General features: G+C 54.1%; 1 protein-coding gene and 1 long non-coding RNA gene across 2 annotated transcripts in view; one reads left to right on the top strand and one right to left on the bottom strand.

Moving 5' to 3' along the window:
- shrprbck1r (sharpin and rbck1 related) overlaps positions 1-17,504 on the top strand; it is a 34,168-nt gene extending 16,664 nt beyond the window's left edge. Inside the window, exons 8-14 of the mRNA XM_055664898.1 lie at positions 289-462; positions 9,208-9,368; positions 11,112-11,223; positions 12,932-13,111; positions 13,457-13,555; positions 16,441-16,584; positions 17,204-17,504. Coding sequence (XP_055520873.1) covers positions 289-462; positions 9,208-9,368; positions 11,112-11,223; positions 12,932-13,111; positions 13,457-13,555; positions 16,441-16,584; positions 17,204-17,284 — 951 coding nt within the window. The 3' untranslated portion in view covers positions 17,285-17,504. The remainder of the gene's footprint in view (positions 1-288; positions 463-9,207; positions 9,369-11,111; positions 11,224-12,931; positions 13,112-13,456; positions 13,556-16,440; positions 16,585-17,203) is intronic.
- Positions 6,724-20,979, bottom strand: LOC129715062 (uncharacterized). The gene is made up of 2 exons (XR_008726444.1): positions 20,022-20,979; positions 6,724-7,751 (listed from the first exon to the last, which is right to left on the bottom strand). It is a non-coding gene; the product is annotated as an uncharacterized LOC129715062 (long non-coding RNA).
- Between the last annotated feature and the right edge of the window lie 2,379 nt (positions 20,980-23,358).

The raw sequence follows: 23,358 nt of genomic DNA, 5'->3' as shown, positions 1-23,358 counted from the left end.
GCACGAGGGGACGAATGGGCTGCTCCTGCTTCTGGTCGTGTTCGAACACAGCAGGTGGCTGCGGTTTCTGTATACCCACCTCCCTTTGAACAGGTACTTGGATAGGTTTAGACTAGAGGGATATAGGCCTATTGTGAGCAAGTGGTCCTAGTGTAGATAGGACATGAAGGTTGGCATGGGCAAGTTGGGCTGAAGGGCTTGTTTCTGCATTGTATGTCTCTGATACTGATCTCTTCACGGGTTTGGTTGCAGAATAAAGCAGTGTGTGTTCTCTGTTGTGTGTGACAGAAAGGCTGGGCCTGTGTGCAGTGCACCTACATAAACAAACCCAACCGGCCTGGCTGTGAGATGTGCAGCAGCCCTCGCCCACAGGACTATCCCGTACCCGAAGAATATGCGCTCAACGACGAGGAGCTGTGTCGCATGCTGCAGGAGAAAGAGGAGCTGCTGAGAACGCAACAGGTACAATGCAACCGCACTTTACTGGGCCCCTGCTTACAAAATGGCCGCTCTGCAATGGGGTGGGGTTTACCCAGAATCCACTGTGGCACGGAAAGCCCTCTATGCGATTGAGCTGAGGTGTCATTGATTTATTACTGTCACTTGTACCGGATACAGTAAAAAAGTGCAAGTACCACAGCGAGGGACTTATGGCAGATCGTTCTGTTGCCTGGTAACAGCGGGGAAGAAGCTATTCCAGAATCTGGTGTCCGTACTGATACCAGATTCTGGAATAGCGTCTTCCCCGCTGCTTTCACGTATCCGTATCTTCTGCCTGATGGGAGAGTGGAGAAGAGGGAATGACCGGGGTGCCAGTGGTCCTTGATTATGTCGGCTGCTTTCCCGAGGCAGCGTGAAGTGTAGGCGGAATAGACGGAGTCTGGTCTGTGTGATGGACTCGGCTACATCTACATCTCTCTTACGGTGTTGGGCAGAGCTGTTCCCAATCCGACCTGTGATGCGACCAGCTCACAAGTTAACAAGAAGGTTTTGATGGAAAGGTGGGAAGAATGGAAGGGATTGGTGTAGAGATGGGGATTCAGGGCTTGTTTCTGTGTCGTCTGACTGGGCTACGGCTAAGAGAAAGGAGAAGGATACAACGGGTCGGATTCACTGCAAAATATAAGTCACCACTTTGGCAAAGGATAAGTCAGAGGAACTGGGATGGCACTATTGTGGATGGTTGGCATGGGCCGAAGGGCCTGTTTCTGTGTGTATAACTCTGCCTAACTTGGCATTATGGTCGGCACGGACATTGTGGGCCGAATGGTCTGATCCTGTACTGTGCTGTACTGTTCTTTGTGCCTGTGAAGTTGCTGAAAGTAAGATTTTCATTGCCCCTGAGTGTCCCTCAGTGCATGCATGCATCTGACAATAAACATGAACTTAAGCAAAGCTCGGTGAATCTTTAAACCGCAGTGTTTCCCTATCCCACCCCCTCCAATCCCCTACCCTTGTACACGATGGGGTGAGCAGATTCATTCTTCCTCTCTTGCTTTTGTTTTGTTTGACTCAACAGGAGAAGGCAAGGAGGGAAGAATGGCTGCCCCCTTTAGCCCAGCTCAGATTGACCGCGGCAGAGAGCGACATATCCCCCGACTGACCGGCTGGGCCGCTCCACTCCGTGTGCGGGGGTCGGCGGGGGTGAGCTTGCAGTCCGAGATGCCTCCAGCCCTCCTGGCCCTCTCTCCCTCCTCTCTCTCCCCCCCTCTCCCTCCCTCCCTCCCTCCCTCCCTCCCTCCCTCCCTCCCTCCCTCCCTCCCTCCCTCCCTCCCTCCCTCCTCTCCCTCCCTCCCTCTTTCCCTCCCTCTTTCCCTCCCTCTTTCCCTCCCTCTTTCCCTCCCTCTTTCCCTCCCTCTCCTCCCTCCCTCCCTCCCCCCTCCCTCCCTCCCTCTCCCTCCCTCTCCCCCTCCCTCCCCTCTCCCTCCCTCTCTCCCTCCCTCTCTCCCTCTCTCCCCTCTCTCTCCCTCCCTCTCTCCCCCCTCCCTCTCCCCCCCTCCCTCTCTCCTCCCTCCCTCTCCCTCCCTCCCTCCCCCTCCCTCCCTCCCTCTCCCCGCTCTCTCCCTCCCTCCCTCCCTCTCCCTCCCTCTCTCCCTCTCTCCCCCCTCCCTCTCTCCCTCCCTCCCTCCCTCTCTCCCCCCCCCCTCTCTCCCTCCTCTCTCCTCTCCCTCCCTCTCTCCCTCCCTCTCCCCCTCTCTCTCCCCTCTCCCTCCCCCTCTCCCTCCCCCTCTCCCCCTCTCCCCCTCCCTCCCTCCCCCTCTCCCTCCCCCTCTCCCTCCCTCTCTCCCTCCCTCTCTCCCTCCCCCTCCCCCTCTCCCTCCCCTCTCTCCCTCCCCCTCTCCCTCCCTCTCCCTCTCTTTCTCCGTCCCTCCTTCCATCCTTCTCCCTCCCCCTCCCTCCTTTCCTCTTTCTCCCTCTCTCTCTCTTTCTCTCCCCCTTCCCTTCATCCTTCCCTCCCTCCCTCCCTCCCTCCCTCCCTCCTTCCCTCCCTCCCTCTCCCTCCCTCTCCCTCTTTCCTCCCTCTCGTGCTCCCTCCCTCCCTCCCTCCCTCTTCCCTCCCTCCCTTCCCTCCCTCCCTCCCTCCCTTCCTCCCTCCCTCCCTCCCCAGCAGGCGGCTGGCCCTCTGTGCGGCCCCCACCCCCACGGGGGCCAGAGTCTGTGTGTGAACCGGCACCCACCCCTCTCATGTTCCAACACTGGTGAGAGCTTATACACAGCCTGTACATTTTAAACATGGGTGCAGAATGTAAAGTTGTAGGAGTTGAAAGCTTAATCTCAAATGTCTATATTTTGTTGTTTCTTTTTACAAAACAAATTAAAGTCAAAACACTCTATGGATCATAATTGTTGGTCATTTAATTGCAAATGAAAATGCATTGTTGTGGTCATGGTTCGACCCGGTCCTGTTCCACTTAGAGTCATACAGTACGGAAACGGGCCCTTCGGCCCACCTAGTCCATGCCGACCAAGTTGTAATACTGGGCAAGTTCTTTTCAGCCCATAATCCTGCCGGTCCGTGCATCAGTCCAGATGTCTTATAAGGATGTAGAAACAAGGAACTGCAGATGCTGGTTTATACTAAAAGACACACAAAGTGCCGGAGTAACTCAGCGGGTCAGGCAGCATCCCTGGAGAACATGAATAGGTGACGTTTCAGGTCAGGATTGTTCTTCGACTGATTGTATCCACTTACACCAAAGGAAATAATTGTATCCTCTTCTATAGCTTCCACTGGCAGCTCATTCCAGGTACGGACTACCCTCTGAGTGGCATGTGCCCTCTAGTTTTAGAATCTTCCACCTGGGGAAAAAGTTTGTTCAAGTTCACATTTATTGCCACATGCACCAATGGAGTTACAGTGGGATTTGATTGACCATGCAGCCACACAAACAAAAGAGCACAATACACAATAGAATATAACATGAACATCCACCACAGTGGAATCAAGATTCTTCACTGTGGGGAAGGCAATAACGTTCAGTCAGTCCTCCTCCTTTGTTCATCTGTGGTCGGGGCCATGAACCCTCCGTAGTTGCCGCTACGGACGGCCCAATGTACAGGCCCTCTCGTCAGGATGCTCGAAACTCCGACGTCGGGACGGATGGACACTCCCGCTTGGAGGTCCCGAATCAGCCGCTTCCTGCCGGATACCGGGGCTTCATGATGTTATAGGCCGCAGGCCGGCGGTCGGAGCTCTTAAAGTCCACACCGCAGCTAGAAGCTCCGCTGACCACAGCTTCAGTATGTTATAGGCTGCAGGAGAAGACTGTGAGTGTTTACTTTATCCATGCCCCTCATGATCTTGTACACCTCAATAAATCACTCCTCAGCCTCCTACACTCCAAAGAAAAAAGTCCCAGTTTATACAATCTCTCCCCTATTACTGAAGCCCGCAAGGTCCAGGTAACATCATGGTGAATCTCTTCTGCACCTTTTCTAATTTTGATATCTTTCCTGAAGCCCAGTGACCCGAACTGTACACAGTGGTCCAAGTTTGGTTTCTCCAACGACTTGTACAGCTGCATCACTTCGTAAATCTCCCCCATCCCCTTCACTTTAAGCCTAAGTCAGGTGTGGATTTGTCAATGACAAACAGAAATACAGAGGCAACACTGCAAGATGCAAACCACTGGTTAGCCGTAAAAATTGGATGGCTGAGTTACAGTTTGTCAAGAAGTACTTAAAAGAACAACCACAGTTCTGGAAAAAGGTCTTGTGGACAGATGAGACAAAGATTAACTTATATCAGAGTGATGGCAAGAGCAAAGTATGGAGGAGAGAAGGAACTGCCCAAAATCCAAAGCATACCACCTCATCTTTGAAACACGGTGGTAGGGGTGTTATGGCCTGGGCATGTATGGCTGCTGAAGGTACTGGCTCATTTATCTTCATTGATGATACAACTGCTGATGGTAGCAACATAATGAATTCTGAAGTGTATAGACACATCGTATCAAGTTCAAACAAATACCTCAAAACTCATTTGCCCGCGGTTCATTCTACAGCAAGACAATGATCCCAAACATACTGCTAAAGCAGTGTGCCTTCCCCACTGTGGGGGAAGGCACAATGTCCAGTCCCCATCCCCAGTTCACCCAAAGTCAAGCCTATTGAGGCCTCCGCTATTGCCTCTACGGAGGCCCGATGTTCCTGGCCGTTCTGGCCGGGTGGTGTTGCCCCGGCGTCGGGAGAGTCCTCTCAGCGGCTGGGCCACCTGGGACGGCCGCTTCCTAACTGGGGACCGTGACTTCCGAAGCTGACAAGGCCGCGCCGAGTTGCAGCTCCCAGGCTCCCGATGTTAAAGTCGGCGCCGCCCGCTACGCTCCGCAGACCCGCAGCCCAGAGGTGTTGATCTTGGCGGTCAGAGCTCACCGGAGCTCCAGCGCATCGATCCAGCGCGGCGACCCAGGCAAGGCATCGCCCGCTCCGCTCCACGGTAGCACTCCAGCGCTGTGCCGCCACCGAAGCCAAGGTGCTGGGCGGTCCCCGCCAGGAAACGGCGCTCCAAGCCCGCTGGTAGGCCACGAGGACGGGTCGACGGGGCAGCCCGGAGAAAAAGCTGCCTCACCGACCAGGTAGGGACCTAGAAGTAGAATTGCCCCCTACCCCCCACATTAAAAAGTCCATTTCTCCAACGGACGAAACACAGGACTTACTCAAAACTTTTTTAAAAAAGTGAATTAAACGGACGGCTGCTGGTTAGCAGCCGTTCCCCAAGATGGCTCCTCCTCCGAGGATGCTCCTCCGATGAGAGCGTGACCAGGGTAGTTTGGGTCTCTGACGATTCTGGCTGCCTTTTTGAGGCAGCAACTCCTGTAGATCCCATCGATGGTGGAGATGTCAGTGCCCGTGATGGAGCAGGCAGTGTCCACCACTTTTTGCACTCTTCATCATTCCTGGGGCATTTGAGTTGCTGAACCAGGCTGTGATGCAACTCAGTCAATACGCTCTTCACTGTCCCCAGGTAGACATTCAAGAGAATCCTCTAGGATAGACTGGATCTCCTCAATCTACCAAGGAAGTAGAGGCATTGATAAACAATGGTCTTTGTGGTTGCATCAATGTACTGGCTCCAGCATAGATCTGCAGAGATATGCACACTGAGGATTCTCCATGTGTTGGACAGTGTAGTGTTAATTGAGAAGCAGTCTGAAGAAGGGTCTTGACCCAAAACGTCACCCATTCCCTCTCCCCAGAGATGCTGCCTGTCCCGCTGAGTTACTCCAGCATTTTGTGTCTACCTTTGGTTTAAACCAGAATCTGCAGTTCCTTCATACACTTTTTGTCTGCTCCACTGTGAAATCTACTCAAGGTATGTCTACCATGAAGAAGATTTTTCCCAAGTAAGTTCAGCAACATCCTCTCTCACTGCTCCCCCTTTATGTGAGTCTGAAGAAGGGTCTCGACCCAAAACGTCACTCATTCCCTATCTCCAGAGATGCTGCTTGTCCAGCTGAGTTACTCCAGCATTTTGCATCTATCTTCAGTGAGAGGTCCTGGCCACAGGCCTGGAGATATGTTGAAGTGAAGAACAGAAGTAGGAGCAGGAGCTGGACAGGTGTCCCGAGCTGCTTCTACCGTTCAGCACATTATGTACCCCGCCGCCACTTCCAGCACAACTGCCGCTGGTTTATTGTTTTAGCGTCCCACGGCATTGTTTTAGAGTGCCCCGGCGTTGAAGCAGGCCCTTCGGCCCAACCAACGGTAACCTGTTCGCACCAGTTCTATCCTACACACACTAGGGACAATTTTACAGAAGCCAATTAACCTACAAACCTGCACGTCTTTGGAGTGTGGTAGGAAACTGGAGCACCTGGAGAAAACCCTCGCGTTCACACTGAGAACGTGCAAACTCCACACGGACAGCGCCCAAGGTCAGGATGGAACCCAGGTCTCTGGCGCTGTGAGGCAGCAGCTCTACTGCTGTGACACCCCGTTGTTGCCACCTGTGTTGAGATACAGATACTCTAGCCAGCCAAGACATGCTGTACATGAGTACAATCAAGCCACACATAGTGCAATGAGAGAAAAACCGGAGTGTACAATATGGTGTAGACCCAAGCAACTGCAGATGCTTGTGCACTAATAAAGACACACAGTGCTGGAGTAACTCAGCGGGTCAGGCAGCATCTCTGGAGAACATGGATAGATGGTGTTTCGTGCTGGGACCCTTCTTCGGGACTGTTCAAGTTCTGAACTGTTGCGAGAAGTAGTGGATTAAAGTCAAGTCAAGTCAACTTTATTTGTCACATACAAGATGTACAGTGAAATGAAAGTGGCAATGCTTGCGGAACTGTGCTAAACAACAGAACAGAACCAGTATTTACATTTATAAAAAAAAAAGACACAACAGTAATTACTCCCTGGTGAGATCAGAGTTTACACTCCGTCTCATCCTCTCTATTTTCGCAGCATGACAGCGGAGGCGCTTGCCTGACCGTATCAGCTGGAACAGACCGTTGCTGGGGTGGTAGGGGTCTTTCATTATCTTGCTGGCTCTGGATCTGCACCTCCTGGTGTATAGGTCCTGCATGGGGGGGGAGGAGTGTGGTTCTCATAGTGCGTTCGGCCGAACGCACCACTCTCTGCAGAGCCTTCCTGTCCTGGGCAGAGCTGTTGCCAAACCAGATCGAGATGTTTCCAGTCAGGATGCTGTCTACTGCAGCAGAGTAGAAGGATTGAAGGATCCTCAGGGAGACTCTGAATTTCCTCAGCTACCTGAGGTGGTAAAGGCAGCCTTTCTCACCAGTGTGGCAGTGTGTGTTGTCCATGTCAGATCCTCTGTGATTTGGACTCCCAGGTATTTAAAGCTGCTCACTCTATCCACAGTAGTCCCATTTATCCTCAGTGGCGTGTACGTCCTCTGTTGTTGTGCCCTTCTAAAGTCCACAATCAGCTCCTTAGTTTTAGTGACATTCAAGAGGAGGCTATTGTTCTGACACCAGTAATCTGTAATGTGCAGGTAGCTGTAATCTGGGTTGGATCTGAATTGGGAGGCTGGACCCCCGGAGCTGGAAGCCACGAGGCACAAGGTGGCGGCGCAGACGAGTTTGAGGAAACACACGTGGCTGGGGTAGCGAGTCCGGGTCACAACATGTTGGTAGGGCTGGAGAGCAGCAGCAATCACAGGGGGGAGAGCAGTGAGAGAGGGTCCCTCAGAAATCCTGCCAAGGAGAGGAGGACAACTTCTTCATAGTAGGCAAATCTCGAGGAGATTTCGCAGTGGAGCAGTAAAATGTTGAAACGAGGAACTGCAAAAAAAAAAGACATAAAATGCTGGAGTAACTCAGCGGGTCAGGCAGTATCTCTGGAGAACATGGATAGGTGACGTTTCAGGTCGGGACCCTTCTTCACCAGGTAGAATACAGTGTTACAGCTGCAGAGAAAGTGCAGATTAAAAAAATTACAAGGACCAGAAGGAGGTAGGTTGGAAGATGGGGGCAAGAGGCCGATAACAGCGGGGAAGAAACTGTTCCTGAATCCGGTGATATGTGCTTTCAAGCTTTTGTATCTTCTGTCCGACATGGGAGAGGGAATGCGAGTGGTCGTTGATAATGTTGGCTGTTTTCTTGAAGCAGCGTGAAGTGTAGATGGAGTGGATGGTGGGGTGTCTGGTCAGTGTGATGGACTGGGCTACATCCACACCTCTCTGCAATCTCTTGTGGTCTTGGGCAGAGCTGTTCCTACACTAAACTGTGATGCATCCCGATAGGATGCTTTCTATGGTGTGTCTGGGGAAGTTGGCCAGTGTAGATGTGGAGGGGGGGGGGGGGGGGGGTCTGTGGAGGCGTGGTGACGATGTTCGGTTCTGTTCTCGGCTCCTCTATGGTCGGTCATGGGCAGTATGTGGCAGGTAACACTGGCACCACAGAAAGCCGCCCCATGTCCAGCAAGAGAGAGCCCAAGCGCTGACCCTTGGCACTCAGGAGTGTTGGGACAATGGTCCAGTGACGGAGCAGGGACAGTGGTCCGGTGATGGAGCAGGGACGGTGGTCCTGTGACGGAGCGGGGGGGGTGGTCCAATGACAGAGCAGGGACAGTGACGGAGCAGGGACAGTGGTCCAGTGACGGAGCAGGGACGGTGGTCCAGTGACGGAGCAAGGACGGTGGTTCAGTGATGGAGCAGGGAGGGTGGTCCAGTGACGGAGCAGGGAGGGTGGTCCAGTGACGGAGCAGGGACAGTGGTCCAGTGACGGAGCAGGGACGGTGGTCCGGTGATGGAGCAGGGACGGTGGTCCTGTGACGGAGCAGGGGGGCGTGGTCCAATGACAGAGCAGGGACAGTGACGGAGCAGGGACAGTGGTCCAGTGACGGAGCAGGGACGGTGGTCCAGTGACGGAGCAGGGAGGGTGGTCCAGTGACGGAGCAGGGACGGTGGTCCAGTGACGGAGCAGGGACGGTGGTCCAGTGACGGAGCAGGGACGGTGGTCCAGTGACGGAGCAGGGACGGTGGTCCAGTGACGGAGCAAGGACACTGGTTCAGTGATGGAGCATGGAGGGTGGTCCAGTGACGGAGCAGGGAGGTGGTCCAGTGACGAAGCAGGGACGGTGATCCAGTGACGGAGCAGGGACGGTGGTCCAGTGACGGAGCAGGGACGGTGGTCCAGTGACGGAGCAGGGACGGTGGTCCAGTGACGGAGCAGGGACGGTGGTCCAGTGACGGAGCAGGGAGGGTGTTCCAGTGACGGTGTTGCTCTCTCTGGCCAGGAGCAGGAGGAAGAGCGGCTGAGGAACTACCAGCAGCTGCTGCAGACGGACGGACAGCACCTGGTGCCCAATCTCCAGCCGGCAGACTGCCCCGTCTGTCTGAACACCCTGGGACCCCAGGAGGGAGTGGTGCTCCGCGACTGTCTACACACCTACTGCAGGTGGGCTGCCTCTCAACACCCCCCTCACGCCACCTCTCCTCCACGCACCCGCCCCCTCCCCACCCTTCATCCCACCTCTCCCCTACACTGGGTATCGTCCAGCAACAGGGGAGGGGGGTGGGGGAAGGGATTGTGGGGAGGAGGGGGGTAAATGGAGGTGTGAGTCATACAACATGGAAAGGCCCAACTTGCCCATGCCAGCCAACATGCCATCTACACTATTCCCACCTGCTCACATTTGGCCCATATCCCCCTAAACCTGCCCTACCCATGTACCTGTTCAAATGTATTTTACATGTTGTTTTTGTACCTGGTTCAACTACCTCCTCTGGCAGCTTGTTCCATGCACCCACCACCCTGTGTGGAAAAATGTGTCCCTCAGGTTCCTGTTAAATCTTTCCCCTCTCACCTTAAACCTCTGGTTCTTGATTCCAATACTCTGGGCAAGAGATTCTGTGAATTCACCCTCTCTATTCCCCTCAACATTTTATATACCTCGATAACATCACCACTCAACCTCCTGTGCTCTCTAGACGTTGCCCCTCTTAGCGTAAAGCTAAGCCCTCGTGTCTTTGACATTCCCACCCTGGAGAAAAGGTTCTGACTGTACTTCATCGATGCTTCTGATTTAAAAAACTTCTATCAGGTCTCCCCTCAATCTCCAAGTCTGTCCAACCTCTCCTAGCAGCTAATAGTCTGAAGAAGGGTCTTGATCCGAAATGTCACCCATTCCTTCTCTCCGGAGATGCCTTCTGTCCCGCTGAGTTACTCCAGCATTTTGTGTCCCTCTCATTTTAGTTTAGTTTAAAGATTTAGTGTGGAAACAGGCCCTTCGACCCACCGAGTCCGCACCGACCAACAATCCCCGTACACTAACACACAAGAGGGACAATTTACAATTATACTAAGCCAATTAACCCAACTAACCTTTTCATCTTTGGTGTGTGGGAGGAAACCGGAGCACCTGGAGAAAACCCACGTGGAGAACGTACAAACTCTGTACAGACAGCACCCGTCGTCAGGATGGAACCTGGGTCTCTGGCGCAGCAAGGCAGAACCTGGGTCATCCGCATGATGGTCTCCCCGTAGCCTCTGACGTTCCAGAGAAAACAATCCATTTGTTTAACCTTCCCCATAGAGCTAACACCCTCCAATCCAGGCAGCAGTCTGGCAAATCTCAGCACCCTCCAAAGCCCCCGCATCAGTCCCATAACGGGGCAACCAGAACTGTAGCCTCACTAAGATGTGTAGGAAGGAACTGCAGATGCTGGTTTAAACCGAAGATAAACACAAAATGCTGGAGTAACTCAGTAGTACAGGCAGCATCTCTGGAGATAAGTAAAAGGTGACGTTTCGGGTCAAGACCCTTCTTCAGACTGAGAGTCGGGAGGGGGAGGACACCGACATAAGGAAGGGTAAGGTGTGAAAACAAGACATCAAAGGGGATGGGGCTCAAGGAAAATGTAGAATAGATCATTGTTAGCCAGGAGAAGGTGACAACGAAGCAGACAGAGATAAGATGTAATCAGGGGGACAGTCAGACTGGTTGGAGAACTAGGAAGGGAGAGGGAGGGAAAGCAAGGAGTACTCGAAGTCCGTGAGGGGTGTGGGTGAGGGGTGTGTGTGATGGTGTGTGTGACGGGGTCTGTGTGACGGTGTGGGTGATGGGGTCTGTGTGATGGTGTGTGTGACGGGGTGTGTGAGCAGTGCTGGTGATGGGCTGTGTCGTATCGTTGTCCACAGGGAGTGCCTGAAGCAGCTGATCCGGATGTCGGTCGAGCCGGAGGTGGCCTGCCCGTACCGGGACAGCAGCTACGCCTGCGAGAGCAAGCTGCAGGAGCGCGAGATCAGAGCGGTGAGTGGGCTCACAGACCACCGTGTGCCGACAGCATCACACCGCCACACACCAGGCTCCCATCCTCACCCCGGCCACTGTCAGTGTGGAGTTTGCACGTTCGCCTTCTGACCACGTGGGTTTCATAAGCTCATACATGATCGGAGCAGAATTAGGCCATTCGGCCCACCAAGTCTGCTCCGCCATTCAATCATGGCTGATCTATCTCTCCCTCCTAACCCCATTCTCTTGCCTTCTCCACATAACCCCTGACACCCGTACTAACCAAGAATCGATCTATCTCTGTCTTAAAAATATCCACTGACTTGGCCTCCACAGCCTTCTGTGGCAAAGAATTCCACAGATTCACCACCCTCTGACTGAAGAAATTACTCCTCATCTCTTTCCTAAAGCAACGTCCTTTAATTCTGAGGCTGTGACCTCTGGCCCTCGACTCTCCCACTAGTGGAAACATCCTCTCCACATTTACTCTATCCAAGCCTTTCACTATTCGGTAAATTTCAATTAAGTTCCCCCTCATCCTCTGGGTTTACATCCACATCCCAAAGACGTGTGGGTTTGTAGTCAAGTCAAGTCAAGTTTATTTGTCACATACACATACGAGCTGTGCAGTGAAATGAAAGTGGCAATGCTCGCGGACTTTTGTGCAAAAGACAAACAACCAAACAACCAAACAAACTATAAACACAATCATAACACACATATTCTTTTACATAATAAATAATGGAAGGGAAAAACGTTCAGTAGAGTTAGTCCCTGGTGAGATAAGCGTTTACAGTCCGATAGGTTAATTGGCTTCTGTAAAAATTGCCCCCAGTGTGCAGGGAGTGGATGAGAAAGTGGGATAACAGGATCAGTGTGATGAATGGTCGGCATGGACCCTGCGTTTCCATGCTGTATCTCCAAACTAAACTGAACATCCATGTCAATGTGTTTGTCCACTTACACGAATCCCATTTACCTGCATTGGCATTTTAGCACAGAGACATAGAGCTGTAACGCACAAAAGTAGACCCTTCTGCCCACCTCGTTTGTGGCATATTGGGATAGTCCCATCGGCCTGCAATTATCCCACGTTCCTCTGAAACTTCCCTTTCCTTTCCTTATTTCTGTCCAAGTGCCTTTTACAGGTCAAAATTGTCTCTACTTCTGTAGCTTCCTCTGGTAGCTCGTTCCAGATACAAACTGAGTGAGAACGTTGCCCCTGAGGTTCCTCTTCATTCTCTCCCCTCTCACCTTAAGCCTGTGCCCTCTAGTTTTAGAATCCACCACCCTGGGTAAAATGACTGTGAGTGTTCACTTTACTCATGCTTCTGTTAAAACATGCCCCTCTCACCTTTAAAGAGGTTTGAAGGAGGGTCTCCACCCGAAACGTCACCCATTCATTCTCTCCAGAGATGCTGCCTGTCGCCCTGAGTTACTCCAGCATTTTGTGTCTATCCTGTGGTTCTTGATTCCCACTACCCTACCTATAGACTCCGGGCAATCACCCTCTCTATTTCCCGCATGGTTGTACACATATCTACAAGATCACGCTTTTAAGGAGCCTTTAGTTAGGGAACATGGATTATGGATCAGGTGCAGGCAGAGACGAGTTTGACTTGGCCTGTTCGCGTGTAGTATAGTTCCATGTCGGGTGGCGGAATTGGGAGTTTTATGACAAGTGTCATGGATAAGACGATGAGCTTGCTCTGTACACCCCCCCCAGCTGGTGTCCGCAGAAGACTACAATAAGTTCCTGGACCGCAGCGTGTCTGTGGCAGAGAGCAGCAGTGACAACAGCTACCACTGCCGCACACCGGACTGCAGGGGCTGGTGCATCTACGAGGATGCAGTCAACGAGTTCCACTGCCCGTCCTGCCGCAAACTCAACTGCCTGCTCTGCAAGGTTGGGCCGCTGGGGGTGGGGGGGGGGGGGGGCGGTGGGGTTGGGGCGCACTGTGGGGGGGGGGGGGGGAGAGAGGCGGTGAGGTTGGGGGGCGCGCTGTGGGGGGGGGTGGTGAGGGAGTGGGGGGGGGCGGTGAGGTTGGGGCGAGCTGTGTGGTGGGGGGGGGCAGTGAGGTTGGGGCACACTGTGGGGGAGGGGGGTGAGGTTGGGGCGCACTGTGGGGGAGGGGGTGAGGTTGGGGCGCACTGTGGGGGAGGGGGCGGTGAGGGAGTGCGGCGCTGTGGGGGGGACGGGGGGGCGGTACTGAGGGATGACCACATATTCCCTCTCCATGCTCCCTCCCAGGCGATCCACACGGGAATGAACTGCAAGCAATATCAGGACGATGTGCAGAGCCGGGCAGCTAACGACAGCAACGCGCACTGCACCAGCGAGATGCTGAAGGTAGGGGGCAGCGGTGAGCTGGGCTGCGGGAACGAGGGCCCAGTGAGGCTGTGGAAACAATTGCAACCTTCAAAAGATGTTCGGACAGGGTTTACATGGGGATCTGCTCACCGTGCTACAGGAAGGATGACATTAAAACCAGAAAAAGGAGCATAAACTGGTTTACAAGGATGTTACCTGGTCAGATCAGTGCTTGCTATAAGGGGAGGCCGGGCAGGCTAGCTTTGTTTCCCTGGAGCTCAGGAGGATGAGGGGCGATCTTATAGAGGTGTATAAAATCATGAGAGGAATAGATTGGGTAGATGCACAGTCTCTTGCCCAGTGAATCAAAAACCAGAGGACACAGGTTTAAGATGAGAGGGGAAAGATTTATTAGAAATCTGAGGGGTAACTTCTTTTCACACAAAGGGTGGTGAGTGTTTGGAACAAGCTACCAGTGGAGGTAGTTGAGGCTGAGATTATCCCAACGTTTAAGAAATAGTTGGACAGGTATATGGATAGGACAGGTTTGGAGGGATATGGACCAAGCGCTGGCAGGTGGGGCTAGTGTCACTGGGACATGTTGGCCGGTATGGGCGAGTTGGGCTGAAGGGCCTGTTTCCACACTGTATCACTCTGTGATGGTGAGTGAGGGTGGAGTTTGTTGTGAAGGGCTGTGTCAGTGAACCGTTGGGGAGGGGAGGGGGTGTATGAGGTGGGAGGACCCTCGATGCTGCGTGCAGTGACGGTGTGATTCCCGTGCAAAACAGAGCCTGGTGTGGACAAGTGCGGATGGGCAAAGCCATTCATTGTCCCCTGGTTATGTGGGCGGGGAGGGTGTGTCAGATGGAACTGCAGATGCTGGTTTAAACCGGACAGACACAAAATGCTGGAGTAACTCACCGGGACAGGCAGCATCTCTTGAGAGAAGGAATAGGTGATGTTTTGAGTCGAAACCCTTCTTCAGACTGAGAGTCAGGGGAAAGGGAAACGAGAGATATAGACGGTGATGTAGAGAGTTATAGAACAAATGAATGAAAGATATGCAAAAAAGTAACGATGATAAAGGAAACAGGCCATCGTTAGCTGTGGGCTAGATGAGAACGAGTTACAGACAATGAGACTCAAGACACTATTTTGTAGCTGGTACGACTTGGGTGGGGGAGGGATGGAGAGAGAGGGGATGCCAGGGTTACCTGAAGTTAGAGAAGTCAATATTCAAACTGCTGGGCTGTAAGTTGCCCAGGTGAAATATGAGATGCTGTTCCTCCAATTTGTGTTTGGCCTCACTCTGACAATGGAGGAGACTGAGGACAGAAAGGCCAATGTGGGAAGGGGAAGGGGAATTAAAGTGTTTGGCAACCGGGTGTTCAGGTTGGTTCAGGCGGGCTGAGCGAAGGTGTTCAGTGAAACGATCGCCCAGTCTACGTTTGGTCTCGTCGATGTATAAGAGTCCACATCTTGAACAACGAATACAGTAGATGAGGTTAGAGGGGGTGCAAGTGAACCTCTGCCTAACCTGAAAGGACTGTCGGGGTCCCCGGACAGAGTCGATGGAGGAGGTATAGCAACAGGTGTTGCATCTTCTGCGGTTGCAGGGGAAGGTACTTGGGGAGGGGGTGGTTTGGGTGGGGAGTTAACCATGTAGTTGCGGAGGGAACGGTCTCTGCGGAAGGCGGAAAGGGGTGTAAACGGGAAAATGTGGCTAGTGGTGGGATCCCGTTGGAGGTGGTAAATATGCGGATGGATCTTGCTATTGAGGGAGTGCAGCGTAGGTTTACAAGGTTAATTCCCAGGATGGCGGGACTGTCATATGCTGAGAGAATGGAACGGCTGGGCTTGTATCCTCTGGAGTTTAGAAGGATGAGAGGGAATCTTATTGAAACATTTAAGATTATTAAGAGTTTGGACATGCTAGAGGCAGGAAACATGTTCCTGATGTTGGGGGAGTCCAGAACCAGGGGCCACAGTTTAAGAATAAGGGGTAAGCCATTTAGAAAGGAGATGAGAAAACATTTTTTCACACCGAGAGTTGTGAGTCTGTGGAATTCTGCTTCAGAGGGCGGTGGAGGCCGGTTGTCTGGATACTTTCAAGAGAGAGCTGGATAGGGCTCTTAAAGATAGCGGATTAAGGGGATATGGGGAGAAGGCAGGATCGGGGTACTGATTGGGGATGATCAGCCATGATCACGTTGAATGGCGGTGCTGGCTCAAAGGGCCGAATGGCCTACTCCTGCACCTATTGTCCATTGTCTATTATGTGTTGTATGCGACGGCTGATGGGGTGGAAGGTAAGGACTAAGGGGACTGTCTCTGGTGCGACTAGGGGAAGTGGGAGCAAGGGCAGAGCTGTGCGGTACCAAGGAGACACGAGTGAGGGCTCATCTATGATGGGAGAGGGGAACCCCATTCCCTAAAGAATGAGGACATCTTGGATGTCCTGGTGTGGAACCCTCTCATCTTGTCGCAGATGCAGCATTGAATTGGGAGTAGGGGATAGAGTCTTTGCAGGAAGCAGGGTGGGAAGAAGTGTAGTTGTGATAGTTGTAGGAGTCAGTGGGTTTGTAATAGACGTCAGTCAATCGTCTATCTCCTGTGATGGAGACGGTGAGATCAAGAAGGGGGGGGGAGGTGTCGGAGAATGAATTTGAGTGCGGGTGGAAATTGGTGGTGAAAGCAGTGGGCACTGGCACGGTGATGGTGTGGGGGGGGGGGGGGGGGGGAGCATGGGAACGGTACCTAGATAACGCTGCGGTTCCCGTTCCCACAGAGCCCGGTGCGGACGGGTGAGGCCACGCACTGCCCGCGGTGGAGGGGGGAGGTGGGGATGGAGGGAGGGAGGGCTGTGGGCTGCGGGCATTGTTCTGGGGGGGTGATGGTGTGCTTGTGGTCTCTGGTTCCCACAGAGCCTGGTGCAGACGGGTGAAGCCATGCACTGTCCACGCTGCGGCATCGTGGTGCAGAAGAAGGGCGGCTGTGACTGGATCCGCTGCCCCGTCTGTCACACCGAGATCTGCTGGGTCACCAAGGGCTGTCGCTGGGGACCTGGCGTGAGTGGCACATCTGGGGGGGGACCTGGGGCAAGGGTGGGGCAAGGGTATGGGGACACACACCTGGGACGGACACACACACACACACGGCTGGGGGGGTGGGGGGGCTGAGAGCAGCATCAGTGGGATTGACAACATCTAGCAGACATCTGGGGGAGCCAACAACATCTGGGGGCCCAACAACATCTGGAGCTTGGTGTTGAGTACACACCTGGGGCATGGACAACTCCTGTGGGCAGACCAATACCTTGTGGGTCGGCAATGGGTGTGGCAATACCACTGCATTTCGTTGTCTCTGTACTGTACACTGACAATGACAATTAAAGTTGAATCTGGATCTGGATGAGCACACCTCATCTGTGGTCTGGGATCAGAATCAACATCTGGAGGTAATGCTCCACATCTGGAACAGGGCTCTGCCTGCATCTGGGAGATTCAAATTTGGGGGGCAGGGAGGGCTCAACATCTGGAGGGGTTCAACACCTAGAGGGCAGGGGATGTACAACAGCTGGGTGAGGGGGAGTCTTTAAACATCTGGGTGGGGGAATTGTACAACATCTGGGTGGGTGGGGTAATTGTTTGCCCGGTGACACTGACACTCTCTCCCCCCTCTCCCCAGGGTCCGGGTGATACCAGTGGGGGCTGCCGTTGCCTGGTGAATGGCCAGCGGTGCCACGCTCTCTGCCAGAACTGCCACTGACCGGGGAGGCGTGGCACCATCTCCGGCACCGCTGTACGCCGGTGATCCAGATGTTCGCGGAGATGACGGGTGGCCAAGGAGCCTCCGGAAAACGTTGGGGAACGCTGTCAGTGTCGGAACGCCGGCTCCGGGCAGGCGGTGGGATTGGCACGGCATCTTCACCGCAGGTCGCAGTCGGCAAGAGGCAGAACGGTCCCGGCGGGACGGGTTGGCAAATGGCGGCCCACCCTGGCACCGCCGTGTCCGTCTCACTGAGACATGTAGTGGCCTCTCTCACAACTTCCCACTCAGTGGAGAGGAGGGAAGGCACCGTTCCCCCGATCGCTCACGGCCGAGGGTCAACGAGGGACACATCCGTTACCACTGGGTCACCAACACCAACGTTGCCCAAAATGCCGGAGGAACCCAGCGGCTCAGGCCGGGCCAGCTCTTATTGTAACACGTGTGCGCTGAGCTAAGGCGAAAAGCTTCGAGGCACAAGGAACCGCAGACGCTGGGATCTGGAGCAAAGCACAAAGTGCTGGAGCAACTCAGCTGGTCAGGCAGCATCTGGGGAGGGACTGGACAGGCAATGTTTTGGGTCGGGGCACTGCTTCAGACCGATAGATAGACTGGTGGGGGGAAAGCTGGAATAGAGAGTTGGGGGCGGGACAAAGTGATAGTTGGATACAGGTGAGGGGGTGAGATGGGCAGATGGGTGGGTGGTGAAAGCAACAGAGGTGAAAAGGAGACAAAAGGATGTGAGATGAGGATAGAAGAGGAGGAGGGATGTGGGTGGAGGGGAGTCGGGAGGGGAGGGGTTAGATGCTAAAAGGAATCATGGTACGAGCTCAAGCCCCCGATCCAAAACATCACTCGTCCGTTCCCTCCACAGATGCTGCCTGACCTGCGGAGTTCCAACACTGTGTTGTTTGTCTGACAAATCACTTGGCCTTGGGGAACTGTGCAGCACCTTGGGGCATTGGCAGTTCCTTGTGTCTCCCACTAACCGCTTTAACATTGTCTACTTCCATCGACCACAGACCCTGCAAATATATCGCCATCCATCTGCGAAACCGCTTGGCAGCACAGGCCTTTCACAGAGGGTTTCTCTGCATCACCTCAGGCTGAATGTAACATAGAGAGAGAGAGAGAGAGAGAGGAGGGGACAAGGGCAGGGGCTGGACACACTCGGGTCAGGCTGCACCATGAGAGGGTCCCCACAGATGCTGCCTGACCTGCTGAATGTTTAAAGCACTGTCTCATCAAAATGCGAGTCTCTGCTCTGGTGTAAGTGGAGCAGACGTTGTCTTGTGGGGAAATAGAGCCAGTGTCCGTGTGCATGCAAGTGTAACCCTTCCTATCCATGCACCCGTCCAACTTTCATTTAAATGCGGTTATAGTATCTGCCTCAACTAACACCTCTGGCAGCTCGTTCCATACACCCACCACCCTCTGGGTGAGAAAGTTGCCCCTCAGGTTCCCAGGTTAAATCATTTTCCCTCTCACCTTAAACCTACGCCCTGCGGTTTTTGATTCCCCTCCCCTACCCTGTGCATTCACCTCGTCTATTCCCCCCATGATTTTGTACATCCCTGAAAGATCACCCCTCATCCTCCTGCACTCCAAGGAATAAAGTCACAGACCGCCCAACCTCTCCCTGTATCTCACGCCTGGCAACATCCTCGTAAATCTTCTCGACACCCTTTCACATGTAATGGTATATTTGCTACAAAACTGTACACAATACGCCATGCGTGGCTTCACCAACGTCTGTAACATAACATCCCAACTCCTGCGCCATCATTTTCAATGAAACATGTCCCAGCACTCCTGGATATCTCTGCTCTACAACACTCCCCAGAGCACTGCTGCTGTTTCATGTGATAGTCCTGCCCTGGATTGACTTGCCCAAATTGCAACGTCTCACACCCCATCTGAATTAAACATTACTTGCCACCCCTTGCCCCACTGTACAAGACCTGGCAGCACCCAGATGTTTAAAATGAAAAGACCATAAGACACAGGATGAGGCCATTCAGCCTATCGGGTTGACTCCACTGTTCAGTGCGGATGGGCGCACATGATGGAGCGTTTGCTGGAGATGGGGCGGAGGGGGGGGGGGGGGGGGGGGGGGGGGGGGGGCGACTGGGAGGAAAGGCCGGGACTGACAGGCAGAGAAGGAGACGGGCACTACGTCAAGGTGAGTGAGTTGTCCTCAAGGGCAGGGCAGGGCAGGTCGCCACCCAGCCATCTGGAGGCAGTGCTGACAAACCATGCCCACGGACACATGGGGGCCATTGTTTAGAGGCAAAGGATTTCATTGTTCCCTATCGGGACATATGAGAATAAAACACTGTTGACTCTTGAGGTGCCAACACCCCCCCCCCCCCCCTCTCTCCCTCTCTCTCTCTCTCTCTCCCCTCCCTCCCACCTTCCTTCCCACTCTCCCTCCATCCCTCCCAGATAATCGACACGGACTGGACACCGTGGATGGTGTCTTCCAATCAGACAGCCTTTTCCTTGGGTAGGTTCTAAAACAAAACGATACGGACTTAATGATCTAGCTTTCTAGCTTTCCCTCTCAACCCCATTCTCCTGCATTCTCCCTGTAACCTTTAAGGGTGTCAAAGATTATGGGGAGAAGGGAGCAGATCGTACACGCCCCAACATGGAGATGGTGGGAGTGGGGTGTGGACTCTCATTCTCTCTCTCTCTCTCTCTCTCACTCTGTAGCAATAGAAATAAAGTATTTTACCTTTACTGGGAGAGTGGCCAGTGGTTTGTGAACCTTCCTCCTGTGTGGGTTGTGTGCTGGGGGCCCCCCGATTCCTCATTCCCAGGGACCTGCAGGATCACACCTATGGCTCTGCAAATGTAACCGAGAGAAGCAGAGAAGCAAAAGGACACTCAGCCTCTGAAAGATAAACACAAAGTGCTGGAGTAACTCAGAGGCTCAGGCAGCATCTGGACAATTTGGGTCGGTGCCCTTCTTCAGACTCCAGCGTTTTGTGTTTCTTTTGTAAAGATAAAGATTTTGGTCTATACCACCATCTGCAATTCCTTTTTTATCACATTCATCCTTTAATCTGACTGACCACTTAAGATCTTTCACCTGTGAATGGGTGGTATTGAGGGAGCGCCACACTGGGTTTTTTTTTTTAACCAAAAATAAATTGAATCAATTATTTACTAGGATAATGTGTAAGAAAGAATTGCAGGTACTGGTTTAAACTGAAGATAGACATAGAAAATGCTGGAGTACCTCAGCAGGACAGGCAGCATCTCTGCATAGAAGGAACGGGTGACGTTTCGGTTCGAGACCCTTCGAAACGTCACCCATTTACTAGAATAATATGTACAAACCAAGAAACCCACCACCCACAAAGTAAAACAAATATTCTTAAATATCAAATATACTGAGAATTAATCCACCCCCCGCAGTGCCCAGCGGTCCTGGATATCCCCCAGGGAGCCATCGAGGCGCACGGCCAAGTGGAGCAAGCGGCCTGGCACCACTTCCTGGATCTTTAGGATCTCAGGCCGGAAATTCGGGGCCAACAAAATGGCCAACCCACTGGAAATGGAGCTGAGGTGGCTCATGAAGACCTCGCCACCCCACTCCAGGAGCCAGGTGGACTCATCTACTGGGGTAGTGTGGGTTTCCTGCAGGAAGCTCACTGCATATTTCCCATTCCTCAGGGTTGAGAGATGGTTAAACCTGTGGAGAGGCCGCCTGCTGCCATTTATGTTGTAACTGGCTACGGTGATCGCCATGTCAGGAGTACACAAGATCCCCTCACCAGTCCCCCAGTCGTTGACAGCAGAGCTGCTCCTCCCCCGACGGACCCCAGGTCTTACCTTCCGGATCTTGGCTACAAGGGACGGTCTACTGCTCCCTCTACCCTCAACAGGAGCGACGCTGCTCTCGGCCTTAGCGTCCCTTTGCAGGTCGTTCCAAAAAGGACCCGAGCTGACTACGCCGGTCGTTCTCCTTCACCCCCTTCGATCCCTTGCCCCTCCCTGTATTTTTGAGGATGAGGTTCAGCAAGCTAGTGAGGCCGTGTAAGTTCGGCCACCGGAGGGAGGCCAGACTGGGCCGATGTTGGGCTCCTTTGGTGGCCGTGATGAACTCGCGGGTCTCCTCTACTGGAATGGGTGGAGTGGCGTCGGGGGGAGCGAGAACATCCATTAGCTCATTGACCGAGGAGTCCCCTTCCACCCACTCACTGCAGATGTATCCCTCGACACACACCCTTAGTGCTCAATACTCCCACCTCACCCTGTGCAGTGGTTGCCTCTGCCCCACCCGCTGGTCTCTCCATCTCAGTCCCAACTCTGGGACCAGCGGCAGAGGGGCTTTCCCCAGATGTACCCAAGGAGTCCAGATCATCGACAGTGGGAACGGCTATCCCTCCCCCAGTTGGGCCCAAAGATCTTTGGTTGGGCCCAGAGTTGGTGCACCAGACTCATGGAGTCCCTCTGGAGCCAAGTCCTGAGGGAGAGAAGGGGTGGTTTCCCCATCCCCCTCCCTGCCTACACTCTAACTGCAGAGGCGTGCTCTGCACCTCATCCTGGGTGGGTTTCTCTTGGGCTTCCTCGGGTGCCTGATGCGGGACCCCCTCCGCAACAGGAATTTCCCCCTGCTCCATAACACCCGAGTGGTCCCCATCGCCACCCTCCCCAGAATCCCCTCCAGAACATGGGAATGAGGCACGAACCAGAGGGCGGGGGTCTTCCTCCACCACAGTACTCCCCTCCCCCTGGAGGATTCCCGTTCGGCCCCCTTCCTCTCCTCTCCTCTCCGGAGAGAATTCTCCTTTTCTTTGGAGCGAAGGAGCTCGCAGGCTCTGGGGTCACCTGAGCAACCCTCGTCTGCGGCTCCCCCTCCTCCCGCCCATTCCCCACCGCCCCCGGCTGGATTATGGGGCTTGCGGACTCCAGGTGCTTAACTTTCTTGGCCACCTTCTATTGACCCTCCCCACCCTGCGCAACCCCAGGTTCCCCGACTGAACTACGGGGGGGGGGCGGGGTGGTGAAGGGGAAGGGCGGTTAGTGGCACGGCTGGCCCGGGATTTGGGGCAATTCCTCCGAATATGCCCCACTTCCTTACAGGCATGGCACCTTGGGCGCTCCAATGTCCCGTCAACTTCCTCCTCCCAGTCCAGCAACGTCGTCAGCTGGCGCCGGAGGGAAACAACGTGCCGCAGCTACTTCCTGCGGAACCCCTGGTATATCGGGGTGATGCCCAGGAGTACCTTCCCCAGGGTGTGAAGGTGGGGAAGGGGGGCCTCATTTGTGATGCAGGGCTCATGTAGCGTGGGGCCGGTTCTCGGGAAGGGACCCGGGCCGTAGGTCCTGTGAGCAATTCCGACGGAACGGGGGTAAGCTCGGCCGGAATCGCTCCACGCACACGCCTCTCCTCGATACCCTCCGTGACAGGATGAGGACCGTCCACCCTCACAGCCACAACACCCCCCTCCCCCTGTGGAGCAGCGCCCTGGCTGAAGCTGACCAGATTCCTGGCTTTAAGTAGATCTTCATAAAAGCCAGGCAACTCTACTGGTACCAAAACCTGCTGGCACTCGCGCATGCTCCGCAGGTCAACAGGGTCAGTGAATATCAGCGCCGCACTGTGGGGGGAGGGTGAGGGAGCGCCACACCACTGTTTTGACCGTCCACAATCTATTTCCTTACTGTATAAACGACTGGAATCAGCGCAAACTGGGCAGAGAACAACATTTTATTCCGAGCATCACCTTGAACACCTCCGCCAACTTTGTACACAAACTCCGTGGGCTGAACCGTAACAACAGCAGCACACCCAGTAAACAGTCCCTCACCCCCACCTCTCCCCTCCAGGGCCCTCCTCCACAGCCGGGAATCGGGAGAGACGGGAGAAGGGGTCTGTGCAGCCTATGGGCACCTCCCCTTGACCGGATGTCGGGGTGCTCTCTCTCTCCCTGACCCGTGTAAACTGAGACACTCAGCGTCTGTGGGGGTGGAGATCCACTTCCCTGTGAGGGTGGGGCACCCAGTGGCGGAGGGAATGGAGCTCCCGGGGGTGGGGGATGGAGCACCCAGGGGTGGGAGGA

The sequence above is a fragment of the Leucoraja erinacea genome, chromosome 2 (genome assembly GCF_028641065.1).
Source record: "Leucoraja erinacea ecotype New England chromosome 2, Leri_hhj_1, whole genome shotgun sequence".
Taxonomy (NCBI): Eukaryota; Metazoa; Chordata; class Chondrichthyes; order Rajiformes; family Rajidae; genus Leucoraja; species Leucoraja erinaceus.
This window is presented reverse-complemented; position numbering and strand designations above follow the sequence as displayed.